This window comes from Lithobates pipiens, unplaced genomic scaffold (assembly GCF_037356315.1).
Source record: "Lithobates pipiens isolate NorthernLeopardFrog02 unplaced genomic scaffold, aLitPip1_a1.2 Scaffold_3, whole genome shotgun sequence".
In the NCBI taxonomy this organism is placed as follows: Eukaryota; Metazoa; Chordata; class Amphibia; order Anura; family Ranidae; genus Lithobates; species Lithobates pipiens.
Window position 1 is genome coordinate 80,499,143 of NW_027507790.1, and position 20,092 is coordinate 80,519,234.

The 20,092-nt window shown below is 38.6% G+C and overlaps 1 protein-coding gene across 20 annotated transcripts in view; it reads right to left on the reverse strand.

Moving 5' to 3' along the window:
- PITPNM2 (phosphatidylinositol transfer protein membrane associated 2) overlaps nt 1-20,092 on the reverse strand; it is a 451,974-nt gene that overhangs the window by 40,749 nt on the left and 391,133 nt on the right. For 13 of the 20 annotated variants that reach the window (XM_077461884.1, XM_077461885.1, XM_077461886.1 and 10 more), the window contains 2 exons: nt 9,525-9,674; nt 836-1,000 (listed from right to left, as the gene is read on the reverse strand). The exons of 1 other annotated variant lie outside the window; for it this stretch is intronic. In XM_077461884.1, the coding sequence (XP_077318010.1) occupies nt 836-1,000; nt 9,525-9,674 (315 nt within the window). The remainder of the gene's footprint in view (nt 1-835; nt 1,001-9,524; nt 9,675-20,092) is intronic. 6 more of the 20 variants (XM_077461889.1, XM_077461892.1, XM_077461894.1 and 3 more) reach the window with 3 other exon arrangements.

Below are 20,092 nucleotides of genomic sequence, written 5' to 3' on the forward strand. Positions count from 1 at the left end.
TGATAGTGACTGTAAGTGAATTTCAAGGACTACAGCAAGCTTAAAAATGTTACATGGGGAACCACGTTAAACAGGGAACCAGAAGGTACAGAGACAATGTTTACATATATTTGCTTAATGGAAATACAAAAACATATAGGATTCAAACATCAACCAGAAAGGGACCAAGGAAAGCTGACGATTTGCTAGTCTTTAAGACTGTTTAAAGCGAAGCAATCTGCTGTACAGTGCTATGGAACATGCTGGAGCTTAATAAGTAGAAACTGGAATTTGTCTTAAAGAGGAAGCATGAGGCATTTAAGGAGCTGCCAAGCAGAAAACAGCACAGGTCACCATTTATAGACACCAGCCCAGACTGCTCTACCTCTGGACTAGTCAGATTGGTAAAGTCACTGACTACAATAAGGGACCTGTAAGAATTTAATTTTGGGTGGTATATCTGGGTTATAGCCACTGTGCTCATTTTAGTTTCCCTTTCTCCTGATTTACCTCTACAAAGATATCATCACATACCTCTCTGCTTGTTTTAAAGGTGGTGAGACAATTTTTGCAGTGAAAAAAACATGATGTTGTTTGGCTACATTTCTGAACAAGCAGAGCAGCAAGACCGCAGGGTAGAAGTGACTGTCCAAGACCTGACAGCAACAAACCAGGAGATCATGCTTCATATAGTATAGTTACAGCAACTACGGAATTACATTAAACCAGGTTGGTTGTCTCAATGCATCCACCTCACTGCATTAATTACATGAAGGCTGTTACAATATCTGTGATGCGTTGGGCTATGAGTGGCACTGTGTCCTTGATCAGACCTGTTAGGCAACGAGGCACTTACTGTTGGCTATGTTTGAAGCCGTGTAACTGTCAGCCATTCCAGAGACCTGACTTGCAATGCTGATTTCACTTGCTCTTCTGTACCCCCTGAAGTGGGGAGCTGTTATGGGGGAGGAAGGGGAGGCATTTTCCACGAAGACTGCACCATGAAACTGAACAACATCCGCTATGAAACCGAAAACAAAAAAAAAAAAGGAAAAAAACAGAAAAACAGGGAGAAAAACAAACAAAACAAAAAAAAAAGTAAATTAAAAATTAACACCCAAACAGGACAAGAAAACAAGAATGCATTAGGAGGGATGGAGATGCCACAGCTCAGATGTGTACACTTTCAAGCATTAAGAAACACAAAATAAGATGCATTTAATTCCAAAACCTATACAAGGACAAGCAAATGAAATATAACCCAGTGTATTTCATTCCAATTCTGGGAAAAGAGAGGGTAATGCAAAGGGAACAAATTCACATCAGGTTTCACACGGGGCTACAGAGCATTGCTGTACAATGCAAAGCAGACCCCTTCTGTGACCAACATATTTTTATATACATATATATGTACATGATACAGATATAGACACACACACACAGACTTGTCTATGTACACATATATACATATATAAACCTATGTATATGGGGGCATGTCATTAGTATAAAATAAAATGGCCAGGGAAAGGATGGGAATATTGGGGGGGGGGGGGGGGTATAGCCCTGAAAGTTGAAACTTAAGAAAGCAGGAAGGAAAGAACATCGGTTTCATAGGCTTCTTGATTTAAAAATAAATACAAATAAAAAGGATAAAATCCCCAGAGACAGATACTGAGAACAGTGGACTAAAACAACACACACTTGAGAGGCTAAACTAAAATCTTAAGACTGGAATCGCAGACTCTAATAACATCAAATTAACAGTATGTATACCTCAACAAAAACCAAAGCAATCATGTTCTATGCTCTGTGATTTTTATTGTGCATTATACAGAACCAGGAATATGTATATTAAAAACCATGGCAACAATAACATGCCCCATGTAACTGCAAGCAATACCTCCTCAAAGCATATCCACAAGCATATTAATGGATAGGCCCTATTAAGGCAATTGAGTAAATGTGTTTTTTTTTCAACCATACATATACTGTAGCTCAGCACAAGCTCTTATTGACCAAATAAAGGAGTACAACGGAACCTGTATGTGCTAAAATGATCAAGGTGTATACTCCTGAGCAGTCCATACCTTTAAAGAAAATAGGCAAATTGTGGCAGTGGAGCCTGGGTAGTATCTGCCAAAAAGTATTCTCCTAAAATTACAAAAAATGCAAACACTGTAAAGGGTAGGACACTGGCAGGTGCACTGGCTTAGTGCTTGCCTAGTAAGTGTCCAAAGTATGAAGTCTTGACTATATATCGGCCTGTATCGTACTCCAGATCAGGACATGGCAGTCATGCTTCAAGCACCTGTATGTGTCCCTAAGTCAAGCACTAGCACAATCAAAGGCAAAAGAGTCCAAATATGGAAGTACCGGAAACTCTGCCAAATGGATATCTCCCCAATAACAAGGGGAGGCCATAAACAAGACACATTCCCCAACACTCGGCTGGGACAAGTATAATCAATCAGTTTTTGATTCTAGTCTATGGCTACCTACACTGGAAAAACACAGTAATCTACCAAATACAGTATATGAAGCTCAACTCCATATAAATTGAAAGAAATAAGTGCAAATAAATGACCCCAAAGTAAGTAACCACAGTAGTTAATTGTTAAAGTCTTATGCGCTTTTCCAAGAGTTACTGAATATCCATAATCAATTTTGATAAAAGGTCAAAAGCTCCATTCTATAGTTTTAGTCATAGAGTTATCCAAAGTTTAAACCAAATTTGTGCCTCTAAGCTGAAGCTGTATGATGTATGGAACAGAAAATATCACTATTATAAATATTCAGTAGAAAGGAGTGCTACATCCATCAATCTAGAGGCATACATGGGCACTTTGACTTCTGGTTAAATTTTGGATAACTCTATGCCTGGAACTATTGAATAGAGCACTGGATATTTTTACCAAAATTGATTAAGGATGTAACCTGGAAAAGAGCCCCTATTGTGGCTTAGGCTTAGTTTATTTGGCCCTTGGATATTTGTGCTTGTTTTTTTCAATCTATATGTAATTACTATATAAATAAAGGGTACTAGTGCGCTTCACCTTGCTAATCAATGTGTAGGGTAATAAAAGTGAAATAAATGTAAGTGTGTGAAAGCAGCCTACAAAAAAATAGTGATCTCAGCACTAATAGTGGTACAATAAAAGTGAATAAATTGCGGCGCTAACAGCAAAAAACAACTAAATAAAAATGATTCTTATCTAAAAAATATGTAAAGTGCAAAGAGTGTGAATCACCTCGCAAAGTGCAAAATGTGCGATAAAGACAATACAAATAAAATATTTACTACAATATTACATGTGCTTGCATAACACAATCATGCACCCTTTGAAAAAGTCATGTGATCGTGACGCAACGCGTCAGGGAAGGAGCTGTGGTGTTGCACTTGTCACTTCCGGTCGCGGCCGAGACCGGAAGTTCGGACTGTACTACATTTACTTGCTGTTTTCTACTTCAATGTAAGTTGCTATTTTCGTTATTAAAATGTCATATTTTCATACTACACATGAGAGCCCCCCTGTCCTTTTGTTCCACACTGTATGTATCGCACACCTTAACGAGTGAGATGTGAAGAACCTGGGAAAGAAATATACAGGTGGATACTAGCCGCTGGACGAATGTGGATGGATTAGCTTTGGCTTTTATATTGTGTTTCTATACCAAGTAATTGAGGTGAGAGGCTGGGGGAAACTGGTGGTGCACTGGCTTGGCACTGAATTCAGTCACTGGATTAGCACACACTTTGGAAGTCACTTTTGTGCATGGACTTTGATTTGTGCTCACGAAGCAATTGCATGAACTGGAATTAATGAGCATTATTTATTAATATTTTTATTTTTGCATTTTTTGCACATTTTCTTCTCAGCAATTTCTCTGGATTTTATATATTTTTGCATGATTGTGTTATGCAAGCACATGTAATATTGTAGTAAATATTTTATTTGTATTGTCTTTATCGCACATTTTGCACTTTGCGAGGTGATTCACACTCTTTGCACTTTACATATTTTTTAGATAAGAATCATTTTTATTTAGTTGTTTTTTGCTGTTAGCGCCGCAATTTATTCACTTTTATATGTAATTACTGGCAACACAGTAGGTAGGGACTGCTGTTTCCACACACTGGGGATACAGGCTCTAGCAGCATTTAGGTTTAAGGGGCAATTTGTGGTATTGTTACCTAGTTATGCCCCGTACACACGAGAGGACTTATGTCCGACAGACCTCCAAAGGAGTTCCGCCGGAGTTCCGACGGAGTTCTGGCGGACTTTTCGACCGAACGGACTTGGACACACACCATCACACCAAACTCCGACGGAGTCGAACGTGATGACGTACGACTGGATTCGAATAAGGAAGTTCATAGCCAGTAGCCAATAGCTGCCCTAGCGTCGGTTTTAGTCCGTCGGAGTAGCATACACACGAGCGAATTTTTCGAAGGGGACCGGGTCCGGCGGAGTTCCGTCGGGAAAATTTGAAGCATGCTTCATTTCTAAAGTCCGTCAGACTTTAGCGAAGCTAAAGTCCGTTGCAGCCCACACACGATCGAATAGTCTGACGGACTCAGTCCGTCGGACTTTGGATGTCGAAAAGTCCGCTCGTGTGTACGGGCTTTAGAGTCAGGTTTAAAAGGACAGCAGCTGGGTTGTCAGAGAGATGTCTGTAAATCAGGACAGTCCCAAAATTTGTACAGGAGTGTTCCTATGTGAACAATTCTATGTGGCTTTTAATGATAGACAGAGACAAAGTTGCAGTGCTAGAAGTGAGACTTCTAGAACGCTTTACAAATAATAATAACCATTATTCTCTTCTCTAGTGCTACCACTCACCAGATAACAAGACATCAGATAGCAATAAATACATTAATATCAATCCAAAAATGTGTCAGCAACACCACCTCCACCCGTTGATAAAGAAGTAAATTAACAGGACATCCAGAACTCACATTGGGCAGGGAGGTCAATGTATGCATAAATGAAATTTAGCCACAAATCAGAAAGTATCCATATCAGTAATAGTCAATATCTCCCAGCAATGTAAAAAGAGAATTGCTCCAAAGGTGTTGATACTGTTTTTTTTTTCTCTTTTTAATAAAAAATTACAATTTAAAAACCAAAATAAGAACCAGCAAATTGATTACTCACATAAAAATGCTCAGCTTAGCAGACAGTGTGTACGGTCAACATGTGTAGCTCTAGCCAGCGCCATCAGGGGCAGTCACTGCACTGACGCTGTATACATTACAAAGATCAAATAAATGCCCCTCTCTTAATTGTGTGTACCGTCTCCTACATTGAAAGCTTCATCTCTGTTCAGAGATCATACTAATATTACCATGGCTTTCCAGTTATATATTCCAAGTTCTGTATAATGCGCAATAAAAATCACTGAGAGTATAAACTATGGCTTTGGATTTTTTTGAGGTATAACTATTGTTAATTTGATGTTTGTAGAGACTGAAATTCTGGTCTTAGGTTTTTTAAACAGGTAATATTGGTGTTAGGTTTTCAGTTTAGATTAAGCAAAGACCAGCAGACTCCAAAATTTGTATGGGGACTTTGAGTTGCCATTTTTGCTTCTTATGATGAATGGGAAATCACTTGATGCAGCAGAAGGGACAAGACTTATACTAAGATCACATTACATTCCTCTGGGTAAACAACAGCTAACTGTTCCTGTGTAGATAACTCTTATTTAAATTAATTTGTTTTCCCCATCAAACCAACTGAATGCCATGTTCATGCCAATGCAAAAATTAGGCTACGAGGGCAGGTTCACTTTTAATAAAAACGGCACCAAACCATCCTTTCTAGCCCCCTATCCTAAACTAACCTAGAAAACCTCAACAAAAAAAAACACACATAAACTAGCTGTGGCTTCCTTTGTTGTTTGTCATCTCTGAACTGAAATCATCAGCGCAGAACATGCCCACAGGCTTAAATGGGGCAGTAAGCTGAGATTGGTGCATGGCCCAATTCAAGTTTAGGGGGACAGGGAGCCCTGAAGGAGGTTTGTGCCTGGAGGGAATAAACAGCTGAGGAAGCCATAGCTTCCGTGCTAAGGTAAGAGAGTAGCTGTGTATGGTTTTCTAGTTTAGTTTAAGTTAGGGGTGGAAGAGGGTGGAATATTGTATTTTTATAAAAATTTGAAATTGTCCTTCTACTTTCTCCATCTCATGCACATGTGGTTTTAATGAAAAGTAATATTGTTTTCATACTGAATCATTCAGTTTAATTTTATGACAGAATGAATGCAATGTCAACATGCACTTGTTAGCTTGTGCTTGAACATCATTCAGGAAATCATCTCCATTCACAGCATTACCTTCAGCATACACATATAGCCATATAGTATGACAAATCTGAAATAATTCCCAGTATTCTGGTTTGTTTGGACTTACAACACTTTCCCAGGTAACTATTCATCTTCAAAAAATAGTTGAAGTGGTCAGTTTAGATGGACTAAAATAAACTCTATAGCCCTATAGTGTATTAAGTACATCAATGCTTTCTTCAAACATGTACCGTAATTAGAAATCCATTGAACAATTATTCTTCAGTAAGCACGATATTAATGAGAAATAAAAAATCTGCATATGTGGTGGAAATAATGACATATGACATATTTACATTATATAAACTACATAAAGTTCACTATGAGATTTCTCTGAGACCAGTTTCTTAATGCAGCTTTTTGACATAAACTTGAAAAATTTATTAATTTTGTAATTATTTTGGTATGGCAGAAACACCTGGACATTAGAAAACAGGCAAATTACAAGGACCCAAGCATGTGTTCTTCTCATGTATTCTCCAAGCTCTTAAAGCATATCTAAAATGAGAAAGAAAAATTTAATATATTGCAGCTTGCCAATCCTTGGGCATAGTGGCTGCATTCGTTTTCTTTTTTTTTTTCAGGCTAATTACCTTTTATTTTCACTTGCTGATAATGTAAATAACACTTACTGTGTCTACCCTCATTTCTACCCTGTAACTATGTAAGAAGTCATGGTTGTCACACAGACTGAAGATCTAACATCTCTGCCTTTGTTGATTCATCATTACATGGTAGTTGATGGGACTACTAGTTTACACAAGAAAAATAAGGATGTTTGTGCTTTTTTTTTTTCAGCTTACAGGTAGTTACAAGTGTTTGGCAGGGTCAACAGCTATTTTCTCTACTTGCTGATAAGCTGCAATATATATTACATGTGTGGTTTCAGGTTTAGATATGCTTTAAATATTTTGCTCTCCATAAAGAAAACCCATCAGAGAAAAATAGAAGGGTGCCTTTTCAGACAACGATGACTGGCCATGATGATCACCTGTCTTCACTACTTTTAATCACTAACCCAAAACAATTATACAAATAAGAACGGATTTTTTTTATCAGACTTTCTTTATCTACATACTCCTTCCAGGTCAATGAGACAAAGTAATGAAATCAAAGGTTCAGCAAAACAACCAGACAACTACCATATATACAAAGAGGTCAAAAAAGCTAGTTCTCCATATTTCTCCAATATTGAGTTTACTTTAAGCAGCCCCTACAGTTATTGGCTTTTTTTTTTAATAATTCAAGATAGTTGTGAGGCGCTCATAACACAGAAGAGGATTTCCCTCGGCTCTATTTATCACCTTGGACCAGCCAACCTACTTAAGGCCAGTTACCTAGGCTGGCCATACATGATTGAACTTATTTTGTTGAACAAGCAGGGTGAACAATAAAAACATTTATAGATTCCCCATCCACACATTTATCCCTCCCATGGAGCTACTTTATTCTGACAGCGGGAGGCTTCCTCAACATCAGTATACACTTATCAGCACTGCCGGCTATAGCTGGTGGCACTGATCGAGCAAACATTTTCCAACAGGCTGGTTGTACAAAAGTTGATTGAGAGATCAACTTCTATACAACAGCCTTTCTGTAGATGGATCAAAATTAAGCAGGTCCCTGCTTAACTGGCCAAATTTTGAACCATCTATGGCTGACTTTAGGAATGCACAGTAAAAGCAAATAATAAAAATAAGTCCATGCATGAAAAGTGGCTTTTTGGACTGCTTTAGATCTTCTTTTCCTATATATCAATGTTATAAAAGTTATGCTTTTGAACATGGAAACTGACATAAAATGCTACTGGTTGCTAGACTGCCTTAAAGCCAGCAAGGTACACTGTATAAATAAAGTAAAGAAAATATACATTAAAAAATAAAAATATTGCTTTTAATATATAACTTAGAAACCAGACAAATCTAGTAAAACAGGTCCCCAAACTACAGCCCACGGGCCATTTTTATCTTTTTATTTTTTCAGGTTGCCTTGAGGCAGGCAGGGTTTACTTTGTATAAATCAATACTTCATGTCCAATGAAATGCTTTCTATGCTCAAAAGAGACAAAAATTTTGATAAAATTTGGGAAACGCCTGAAACAATGACAAATGTGGGCACCTATGAAGGACTGTACATTATTACCAATTTCATACTTACATTAAATGGGTCGTCTGGTAGAAGCCTTTCCCTTCACACCTCAATAAAAACCTACAATGCTCCATAAAGTGGCAGCCCCCGATATCCTCTGCATTGTTAAGGGATATGGAAGTGGTGGGGACCACGCTCTGTCTGACAGGCTGGTGACCTGCAGCTTATCAAGAAAACAGGCATGGTTCCAGAAAACAGCTAGCAGTCTTCTGTGGCAACATATTCATGGTAAGCCTAGTGGCTATAGTACATTTCAACCATTATGAGAAGGAAATCAGGAACCATGGAGGTAGAAACTAGAAACTAAATTAAAGATTTAGGGTCCTGTAAACTGAAATTAAAACATTAGACAGAATCACAGCGTATAAAAGTACTCTTTTGTAAGTACACAGTGCTGAGTTGAGAATTCACAAACATATTTGCATGTTAGAAGGAACCAGTGATAGCCAATAAATGAGATGGCACAGAACAAATGAAAGGCTGTTTCTACAGGTTGACCTATACACAAAAATTAAGGATATGAAGGAACAATGAAAGCAACAGATAATGCCAAGCGTTTTACAGCAGAAAAGGGCAGACAAAGCTACCCAAGCAAGTACATTATTCTCTCCTGCTTGCCCTACATGTTTATTTCAATTTAAAACCATGCAAGTTATAGAGCAAGACAAGGCAATATATCAAATGCTTCTTTGATTATTTAAACTAAAAGCTTTTCCATAAAAGTGTTAATTTTAGCATCTACTACAAATAGTCTGCAACATTATAAGTACACAGAAGCACCTGTTAACACCAGTTTATAATTGATGTTGATTGCATGGGTTATGTGCATTAAAATAATTAGGAGCCACAAGGTCCCTATGCAGCACCTCATACATTGAATGGTAACACAATAATGTAAACATATGTAATGAAGAAGCTAAAATGGGTTAAACAGGTTGTATAGCCTTTCTCTCTTTTTCTCACTGACAACACTTTTCAGAAAAGCTTTCAGTTCAGGATGTGCATGATTACACAACAGAGGAGCAAAGACAATAGAAGGGGAGGTTACACACATTCAGCACAAGTGGTGGCTTTACTGGAAGTGTCTTGGCAGCTTAGGACAGGAACTGGGATACTGGTTTCCATGATGCCATCTTGACGCTGGAGAGCAACCGCTGGGCTGCCTTCCATGAGAAGGATGGGATTGTTCTGTATAGCTTCGACTGGATGGAGATGAGAGGGAAACAAAAACAAGACAAAAACGCTACAAACATATAACCAGACAATGTCACAAAGAACATAAATACCATCAAGACTTTTTGAAACAAGCATCTGAAAAATATTCTTAAATTTGACATAGTGACCTAAAGCTCAACTCCAGCCAAAACTTTTACTATGTTTTTGGATAGAAAGAGTAAGGCCGCGTACACACGGCGGACTGTCTTGCCAACTAAGTCCGTCAGACAATCCGACAGACAGTCCGTCCTACTTTTGAATGAACGGACTTGACCACACACGATGAACAGACAGTCCGCTGAAAGCTTGCGCAATGGCGTGTACAGCACGTACGACGGGACTAGAAATACGACGTCCAATACAATGCAATGCAACCTTCGGCCGTGTAAATCCTTTCTGAGCATGCGCCATACTTAGTCCGTCCAACTTGCCAACACACGAGCGGACTGTCCGCTGAAACCAAAGTTGGACGGACAATATTACGGAAATTCCGAAAGACTTAGTCCGCCAGACTGTCCGCTGAAAAAGTCAGCTGAAGCCCACACACGAGCGGACCAAGTCCGTCAGACAGTTCGCCCGTGTGTACGCGGCCTTAGAGTATTTGTAAGGATTTCACTGATGTCTGTGTCGCTATCACAGGGACTTCTCACTTCCTGCTAAGTATTGAGATTTATCGCCAAGAAGGACACAGAAAAATACAAAACACATTTTGGTTCAGTGACAGAGTAAGAATTTCTTACGAAGTTTTATTGTTGCCGTGCCTTCCTTTTGGTAGGAACCATTTTTGTCCTGGTATTATTGGAACAGAAACCTGGAAATAACCTTCCCAATGTGGTCACAAAAAGCCACTATAACCCAGCAGAAATGTGAAATCTTCCCTGCTTTATCCAAAACGAAATATAAAAAACATTAAAAAAAAGTCTGGAATTACGCTTTAAGAATTGGCTAAGGCTTTAAATTAAATTTCCTTTAAATTTGTTAACAGGAAACATTCATCCAAGTAATTTCTATAATTTACTGTATATGTTGGTTGGGATGGGGGGGGAAGGGGGAACTTGGGATGCTAATAATGAAATAACATCTGCAGCCTCTTATCCATCTTAAAGAGGAAGGGAAGGTTCTCTACTAGTAAGCATTAAAGCGTTTGTTAACCCAAAAAATAAAAATAAAATAAAAAAATGGATCCTGCTCCTTTAAAGCATGTTATATGACACAGTGCTTGTCCTGTGTCATTTGGCCCCCCATAACACCTAAAAAACCTAGCTGATCCTGACAGTTTCTCCCCACCCCTCTGTAAATTGACCATGGTGTATCATGGCTGTTGATACCAGACACCGTGGTCAGTTTATGTAACTCTGTCATCAGCAGTCTGCCATCTGCTCACCTCTCTGCTTCTGTATCCTCCTCCCCCCTCACCTCTCTGTCTGTGTGTGACCCACCCCTCCCCCCTTCTGCTGCTCTCATAACACTAACCCGTATACACCATCAGTACTGCCTCATATTACAGTGTCCCCCTCTGTGAATGATTTATAAATATAAATGCTGTAAATACCTCATTTAAGAGCTGAGATTGCGATCACATGACCAGCCAGCTCTCTCCTCCTCCCCTCTAGACTGACAGCAGAGAAATCTCAGCTCCGCCCAGTGCATCTCTCAGAGGAGGAAAGGAGAAAGCTGGCCAGTCATGTCATCGCAATTGTGGCACTGAAATTAGGTATTTGCAGCATTTATTTTTATAAACACACACAGAGGGGGATACTACAATAGGAGACAGTGCTGATGGTGTATACGGGTTACAGTGGCTTAACAACCACTTTAAATGTTGCCTTCCCTTTGTCTTTACTAATGCTACACCTTGTATGTAACAATAAGCAATGTAAATACCTTTTTTTTTATAATCTGCCTCTTAATGGACACAGGACTGCACAAGCTCTGGTTCTTGGGCAGCTGCTGCGGCTGGTTGGAGGAGATCTCGAAAATTCCCAATGCACTGGTGCTAGACACTGCTCTGGGAATTCCTCACACTTGTCGGCTCTCACACCAGCCACCCAGAACTCAAAATTGTGTGGTCATGTGAACATTAGGAAAGAGATAAAAAAAAAAGGTATTTTTTTTTTACCAGTAGCTAGTACTGCATATAAACTGGATGAAAGGAAAAAATTTAAAACAAAACTGACAGATACCCCCATCAACACAATGATGTGTAGTGTGGGGATCTCTCCCACTGTACGATTACACTTATCAGCACTTGCAGCCATTAGCTCTAAGCGATGATGAAATGCTGGCTTTCTAGCAAGACTAGACAACAAAACCCTGGCGTATTTAAGCCGTACCCCATTTAAAACCTGAGCATAAGATCCTAAGAGGTCCAAAAGGGACATAGGGAGAGTAACTGGACTTTAGCACTGTAGTTTCCTTAGAAATATTTTATGCCAGGTCATATTTAAATTAGTTTTTTGCCCAATTAAAAAAAAACAGCATGATGTTAATGCCACACAATGATCAAGCAAATAGCTAAAAAAAAATAAAAAAAAAATACATGAAATACTACTGATCTCAGTGTTAAAGCAAAAATACTAGCATTTGTTTTCAGTTAACTGGATAGATTGTTTTTTCATGTTTTCTACACTACGACAACTTGACTATACATTGTAAAAAAAGGTATATATATATATATATATATATATATATATATATATATGATTTTTAACTACAACTACTGGAATTAATCTGTAAAGATCAGAGGGGATACAACAGGGAAATTATTTTTATTGTGGTCTAATCCTGCTGGCAGTATTAAATGAGGACAATGTCTATAAATACCTTTGGACATTTTCACAAACACTTAGATATATCGCTCTGTCAAACCTTGTGTAACACATAAGCGGTGTATCCCGCTCAATACATCAGAGAAATACAGAGAGATTGCCTTTTTCTGATCACTATCTAAAAATTAAATTTGCCTGGCTTCTACGATGATCACCTGTCTTCAGTACTTGGAGTCTCTAACCCAAAACAAATATGCAAATAAGTACTGACATTTATCAGATTTCCCTTATCTACAGTGCTTTGAAAAGATATTCATACCCCTTGAAATTTTCCACATTTTGTCATGTTATAACCAAACACGTAAATGTATTTTATTGGGATTTTATGTGATAGACCAACAGAAAGTGGCACATGATTGTGAAGTGGAAGGAAAATTATAAATGGTTTTCGATTTTTTTTTACAAATAAATATCTGAAAAGTGTGGTGTGCATTTGTATTCAGCCCCCTTTACTCTGATACCCCTAACTAAAATCTAGTAGAACCAATTGCCTTCAGAAGTCACCTAATTAGTAAATAGAGTCCACCTCTGTATGTAATTTAATCTCAGTATAAATAGAGCTATTCTGTGAAGCCCTCAGAGGTATGTTCAAGAAAATTAATGAACAAACAGCATCATGAAGGCCAATGAACACACCAGACAGGTCAGGGATAAAGTTGTGGAGAAGTTTAAAGCATTGTTAGGTGATAAAAAATATCCCAAGCTTTGAACATCTCATGGAGCACTGATCAATCCATCTTCCAAAAAAGGAAAGAGTATGGCACAACTGCAAACCCAACAAGACATGGCCATCCACCTAAACTGTCAGGCCAGGCATGGAGAGCATAAATCATAGAAGCAGCCAAGCGGCCCATGGTAACTACTGCAGAGATCCAGAGCTCAGGTGGGAGAATCGGTCTACAGGACAACTATTAGTCCTGCACTCCACCTTTAAAGAGGGATTAGAACCCCTGTCAGGTTTTTATTGCTGTCTGTGCCCTCATTAGGGAGATTCATCCTCTCTATGGGGTCAATTCACAATAACACTATTCAAAATGTGGTTAAATAGCAAATATGGAAACAATTGTGCAACTGTTCAATTCACTAAGAGTTGTGAGGTAAATAAATTCTGAGGTAAAGTTTTGATAATTTATGGCATTGAGTTGGTTAAGGAGCGGACTGGGAAGCCGGCTGCCATGTCCTTAACAACAGATTAATTCTTAAACTTGGGGTGCGTGTTATACGCCGATAAATATGGTATAATTTTCCTTCCACTTCACAATTATGTGCCACTTGGTGTTGGTCTATCACACAAAATTCCAATAAAATACATTTACATTTTGGGTTGTAACATGCTCAAATGTGGAAAATTTCAAGGGGTATGAATACTTTTTCAAGGTACTGTAAGTTGCTTTTTGGACAGCTACAGGTCTTTTTTCCCCATGCATCAATGTTATACATGTTAGAGCTCTTTCACACGGGCAGACTCTGCCTGCTCAGCAAGGGATCTGTCTGCTAATCCCCGCTGAGCAGGTAGATGACAGGTCTGCGTCCACTCCACTTCTGTAGAGTGGACACAGACAAAGCCAACTTTTCTCTATGGGTGGTCGGATGTAAACTAAATTCCTATTTGTTTACATCCGACTGTCATGCGATCTGCCAGATGGATGGAGAACAGATCCCCCATCCGTCTGTTTTTAGGGGATAGGTTCAGATGTCGACGGGTGTAAACGGACATATATCCATTTACATCCGCAGCTCCATACAGGGAAATGGGTGCATTATGCTTTTGCAATTGGAAACATAAAATGTTACTGGTTGGTAGGTTACCTTGAAGCAAGCAGGGTTTACACTGTATAAACCAATACTTTAAAAAATATATAATAGCAACAACATCAAAACAATCTACTCAAACATAGGTCTCCAAACTACTCCCCATTGGACCACATCTGGCCTACTACAAGCTTTTATTTGGTTTTCCCCAAAACAAGGCTAAAGCTATTCATTTATGAATGAAAGACTGAAGTTATAAACTGCCTACTACTAAAGTGAAAGGAAAGATCAGCAAGCCACAACCTGACCCAAATATAGTAAATACCTGACTGGATACCTAGTAACCTGCGACACTTTTATCATGAATAAAAATATTAGACGGTTGTATATTTTTTATGCATTTTTTAACATTATAAGTGTGGGTTATGTTAACAACATTTTTGCAATTATTTATGTATACAGCTGTGCTCATAAGTTTACATACCCTGGCAGAAATTGATTTCTTGGGCATTTTTCAGAGAATATGAATGATAACACAAAAAAAAAATTTTCACTCATGGTTAGTGTTTGAATGAAGCCATTTATTATAAATCAACTGTGTTTACTCTTTTTAAATCATAATGAAAACAGAAACTACCCAAATGACCCTGATCAAAAGTTTACATACCCTGTTGATTTTGGCCTGATAACATGCACACAAGTTGACATAAAGGGATTTGAATAGCTATTAAATGTAACCATCCTCACCTGTGATCTGTTTCCTTGTAATTAGTGTGTGTATAAAAGTTAAATGAGTTTCTGGACTCCTGACAGACCCTTGCATCTTTCATGCAGTGCTGCACTGACGTTTCTGGATTCTGAGTCATGGGGAAAGCAAAAGAATTGTCAAAGGATCTGCAGGAAAAGGTAGTCAAACTGTATAAAACAGGAAAGGGATAGAAAAAGATATCCAAGGAATTGAGAATGCCAATCAGCGGTATTTAAACTCCAATCAAGAAGTTGAAAATGAGGGGTTCTGTTGAAACCAAACCATGGTCCGGTAGACCAACTAAAATTTCAGCCACAACTGCCAGGAAAATTGTTGGGGATGCAAAGAAAAACCCACAAATAACTTCAGGTGAAATACAGGACTCTCTGAAAATATGTGGTGTGGCTGTTTCAAGATGCATGATAAGGAGGCACTTGAAGAAAGATGGGCTGCATGGTCAAGTTGCCAGAAGAAAGCCATTACTACGCAAATGCCACAAAGTATCTTGCTTACATTATGCCAAACAGCACAAGCCTCCTGGCACAAAGTCATTTGGAGTGATGAGACCAAAATTTTGCATTTTGGCCACAACCATAAATGCTTCATTTGGAGAGGAGTCAACATGGCCTATGATGAAAGTTACAGAGGTGGATCGCTGATGTTTTGGGGATATGTGAGCTACAAAGGCACAGGAAATTTGGTCAAAATTGTTGAAAAGATTAATGTAGTATGTTTTTAAAAAATACTGGAGGAAGCTGTACATGGGATGTACTTGGACATTGCAACATGATAATGATGCAAAACACAAGGCCAAATTGACCTGTCATTGGCTACAGCAGAATAAAGTGAAGGTTCTGGAGTGGCCATCTCAGTCTCCTGACCTCAATATCATTGAGCCACTCTGGGGAGATCTTAAACATGCAGTTCATGCAAGACAGCACAAGAATTTACAGGAACTTGGTGGAAGGGGCAGCGTTGCAATCTGAGAAGATAAAGAGCCTCATCCAAAAATACCACAAAAGACTTCAAGCTGTCATTGATGTTAAAGGGTTCAATACACGGTATTAAGAACTGGGGTATGTAAACTTTTGATCAGGGTCATTAGGGTAGTTTCTGTTATGAGTATGATTTAAAAAGAGTAAACACAGTTGACTGATAAAAAGTAAAATTATTTGCAGCAGACCACCGACAGGGGTATAAACCCTACCCCCCCAAATAGCAATAATGTGAACATGTGTTTTTATTATTTGGGGACATGTATGTTTTGGGGACATGTGTGTTTTGGGGACATGTGTGGGGACTGTGTTTATACTGTGTGGTGTGTTGTGTGTTTACACTAGACTGGTGATCAGTGAGTAAAAAGCTGTAAAAAACAGCTCATACTCACTGATCATCAGCCGGCTGCAGCGATCTGCTCTCCTCAGCGATGACTTCTGTGTGAGGAGAGGAGGAGCCGATTGCCTAGCAACCGGCTGTTTGTTTACATCACATGACGGCCGTGATTGGACACGGCCGTCATGTGATCAGGAGGGCCAATCACAGAGCCCTCCTGCCGATCTGAGATGCGCCGTGTCCGGGTGACACGAGCACATCGGGATCGCCACGCTGCGCGGGCACGCGCACGTGCGATCCCGCTCCTTCTGAAGGACGTTCCTGAACGTCCTATCAGAAGTAGACGGCTCCCACCCGGCCGTATATGTGCATTGGCCGGGTGGGAAGTGGTTAAAATAGCTCAAAAGTAATACAATCAAGGAAGCTATATAGAATTCCAAGCGTGGAACACACCGTGCAAACTAAGCAAAAAAACAAAAACAAAACAGCACAAAAATAGAGTCTTTATGTGGGCTTGAAGTGAATAAAGTGACCAGTGACTTATTCAGTGCTTCTCCAGATAAGGTGCCAAAAACCGTGTCTCTAATTCTTATTTCCAGTGTTCACGGCACACCAGGTGGAGAGGCCCCTTACCTTACTGCTGTAAGGTAAACAGCAGAACAAACAAATGGCAAGATCCAGGGATTATATCCCTATTCCTGGCAGGTAAGTGCTGGCCCCCACGACTGATGTTTTGTATCTCAATAGCTTCCACACAGATCTTACTGCTCAATGTTTTTCCACAAGGATCTCATAGGAAAGAGAGAAGTATGCTCCGATAGTGAAGTACATATGTAAATTTATTTAAACAAGTGTATTAAACAGGTACTCACAAAACAGGTAACAGAGACAGCTTTAAAAACAACCAAACTAACGTTCCACTCGTAGTACGGACGTCACTTCCAGTATACGGTATCCGGTCCATACTACGAGTGGAACGTTAGTTTGGTTGTTTTTAAAGCTGTCTCTGTTACCTGTTTTGTGAGTACCTGTTTAATACACTTGTTTAAATAAATTTACATAGTACTTTTGAGCTATTTTAAAGCACAAGACACCTTGTTATTTGTTTATTTCTGCTGCTATATTTAAGCACTGGACACTTTACTCACCTATTTGATTATTCACGATTGTATTTGCCTGAGGCACTCCATATATTTTGAATTATTTTGTATACACTGTGTAATATATAATTGTTCAGCTTAGGGTGATTCTGCTACACCTGCTTAGTAGGAGGAAACAGTATCCCTGTTAGTTTATCATTTAGCACAATTGTTAATATACATTTATGCACAAGGCACTGTAGTATAGTATAATTTGTTAAGGTAGCGCAACGCAGTTGACTGATAAATGGCTTCAGCCAAACACTAACTATGAGTGAAAGAACAAAAATTGTGTTATCATTCATATTCTCTTAAAAATGGCCAATAAATCATAAATTCTGCCAGGGTATGTAAACTTATGAGCACAACTGTATGTAAGCAACTATAGTTGCTCATTACATATGCAGGCTATGCCCTCCGATTTGTAGTGCTATATAATGACATACTGGTTGTGCTTTATTATTGTTCATGATGCAAGTCTAAGTTAAATGACTCAATATACTCTGTACAAATGCAAATTGTATGACTATTCCTACCCTAAAAAAAAACACACAGACCCTGGGACAGACATTTTAAAATGGTTACCATCTGGAATTCATATGGCTTTTACTGAATGGTTTTTGCCAATTTGATTTGAAAGTGTGCACTATACCTTCATAGGGAGTTTAAGATGATGTCCATTTATTATATTTATATTTCATTTTGTTGTATTTAATCTGCAGACACAGTGGCATCGACTCCCAATAAAGTGATCTATTGTTCATGAAACATGTTGAGATTTGTGATGCAACTTATCCCTCTGCCTAATTTGCAAGCTCAATGACTGAGCTCTGCAAGAAAAGGGTTTTAATTTTCATATGTTTAATAAAGTGGACTGTTTATATATATATATATATATATATATATATATATATATATAATATAATTCTGCGTGTTGAACTATTTCCAAAAAGTCAAATGGGCACTAATGCACAATTGGCTTTGTTCAAATGACTGACTTCTGTCTAGCAGGGATGGTCTCACACTGATTTGGCTGGTCCATGCAAAACTAGCCAAATTTTGATCCATCGATGGCCAGTTTTAGCATGACTGATATATTATCTCAAGAGAGGTTAAGAAAGAGACAAATTAATTATACTGAGCTAATGAAAGCTCCCTCTAGTCTAATCTCCGTATCTGTATAAAAAAGCCTATTGGGTCTTTTGAAATTCGTTTAAATGGTTAATTCACCTTTAATGACATTTTCCAAAAAAATCCATAAGCATCACAGTACAATAATATACAGTCATCTGTAATATAATGCATACTTGCTGCATTTTCCATTGGGCTTCCCTATTATTCTGCCTAGCTCTCCAGCACCTCATAAATGAGGACAGAGCTTTGTGCCCTACCCAAGCATGTACAGTCTGCTTTCTTTAATTTTCACAGAATATGGAGCTTAGCCGTTGTTGCAAGAGAAAGCAAACTGTACTTGCATGGGTAAGGAACAAAGTCAAGTACTTGATTGTGAGGTGCTGAGGTTGTGCATCCAACAGCTGGTACATCCTGCCATTCGAGATAGACGGCCACAAGATAAAGCACAGCTTGAAAAGTAAGTATTATATTACAAAATGGAGGACTGCATATTAACATACTGGTGAAGCTGTAATGCATAGGTTTAAAAAAAAAAAAATGTCTTTAAAAGGTGGGTAACCCTTTAAAGAAATTTATCATGCTACACTATTGCAAAATAATGGTATGGCATTTTATTTTTGGTTCATTTTGGTTTCTCCAAAAAATGCACACAAGAGTGGATCAGTTAAATCTCACCAAAACTTGATATTTTCGTTTTTGCTTAGCAGTGAAATGAAGCTCGATTTCCATCAGTCTGTAAGCACCTTTTGGCACCCAAGACAATGCCCATCTGATAGTATCACCTCTTTATTGGCCCTAGGCTGGCTGATGAAATTGTAACAGTGTGTTAAAGTATTTACAATAATTGAGATTACTGACTTTTTTGATGCTGGGAAAACATTTATGGTAAATTGATATACATGTTAAAATGTATAGGTGTGAGGGGCTCAAAAGGCCCCATCCTGGGCAACAAATATGCACTTCATCAGATTTGGCTGGATAAAAGTACTGCATCAAAACACTCTTTTTTTACCTTGTCTTGTTCGGTGTCCTGCAATTTAAAAATTGTTGGACAAAAAGTTTCAGCTTAAAGAGGCTGGATCTAATCAGATGCATCCACTTTTTGGGTATTCAAAGGTAGCTGTCAGAATACAGGCAGAGTTGAAAATTTAAACACCAACATTGTATAGTGTCGATAGAGGAATCTGTTTGATTATTTTCATTCAGGCTAACAGTGGCTAAGGCTGGCCAGAACATGAACAGTTATATGTAACAATGCTGGCACAATCATGGCTTATGTTTACTGGCCCTCAAAAAATCAGCCAACTCCAGCTCGATATCCTTCGATTAAAAAAAATCAAAGGAGCCATATGGAAAAATTTGCGGCCAAACAGTAGCTGTGTCTAATCAGATGCAGTCACTGTTTGAATATTCTGTAGATGACTGTCAGAATACAACAGGCACAATGGAAGATTTGTACATCTACGCTTTAT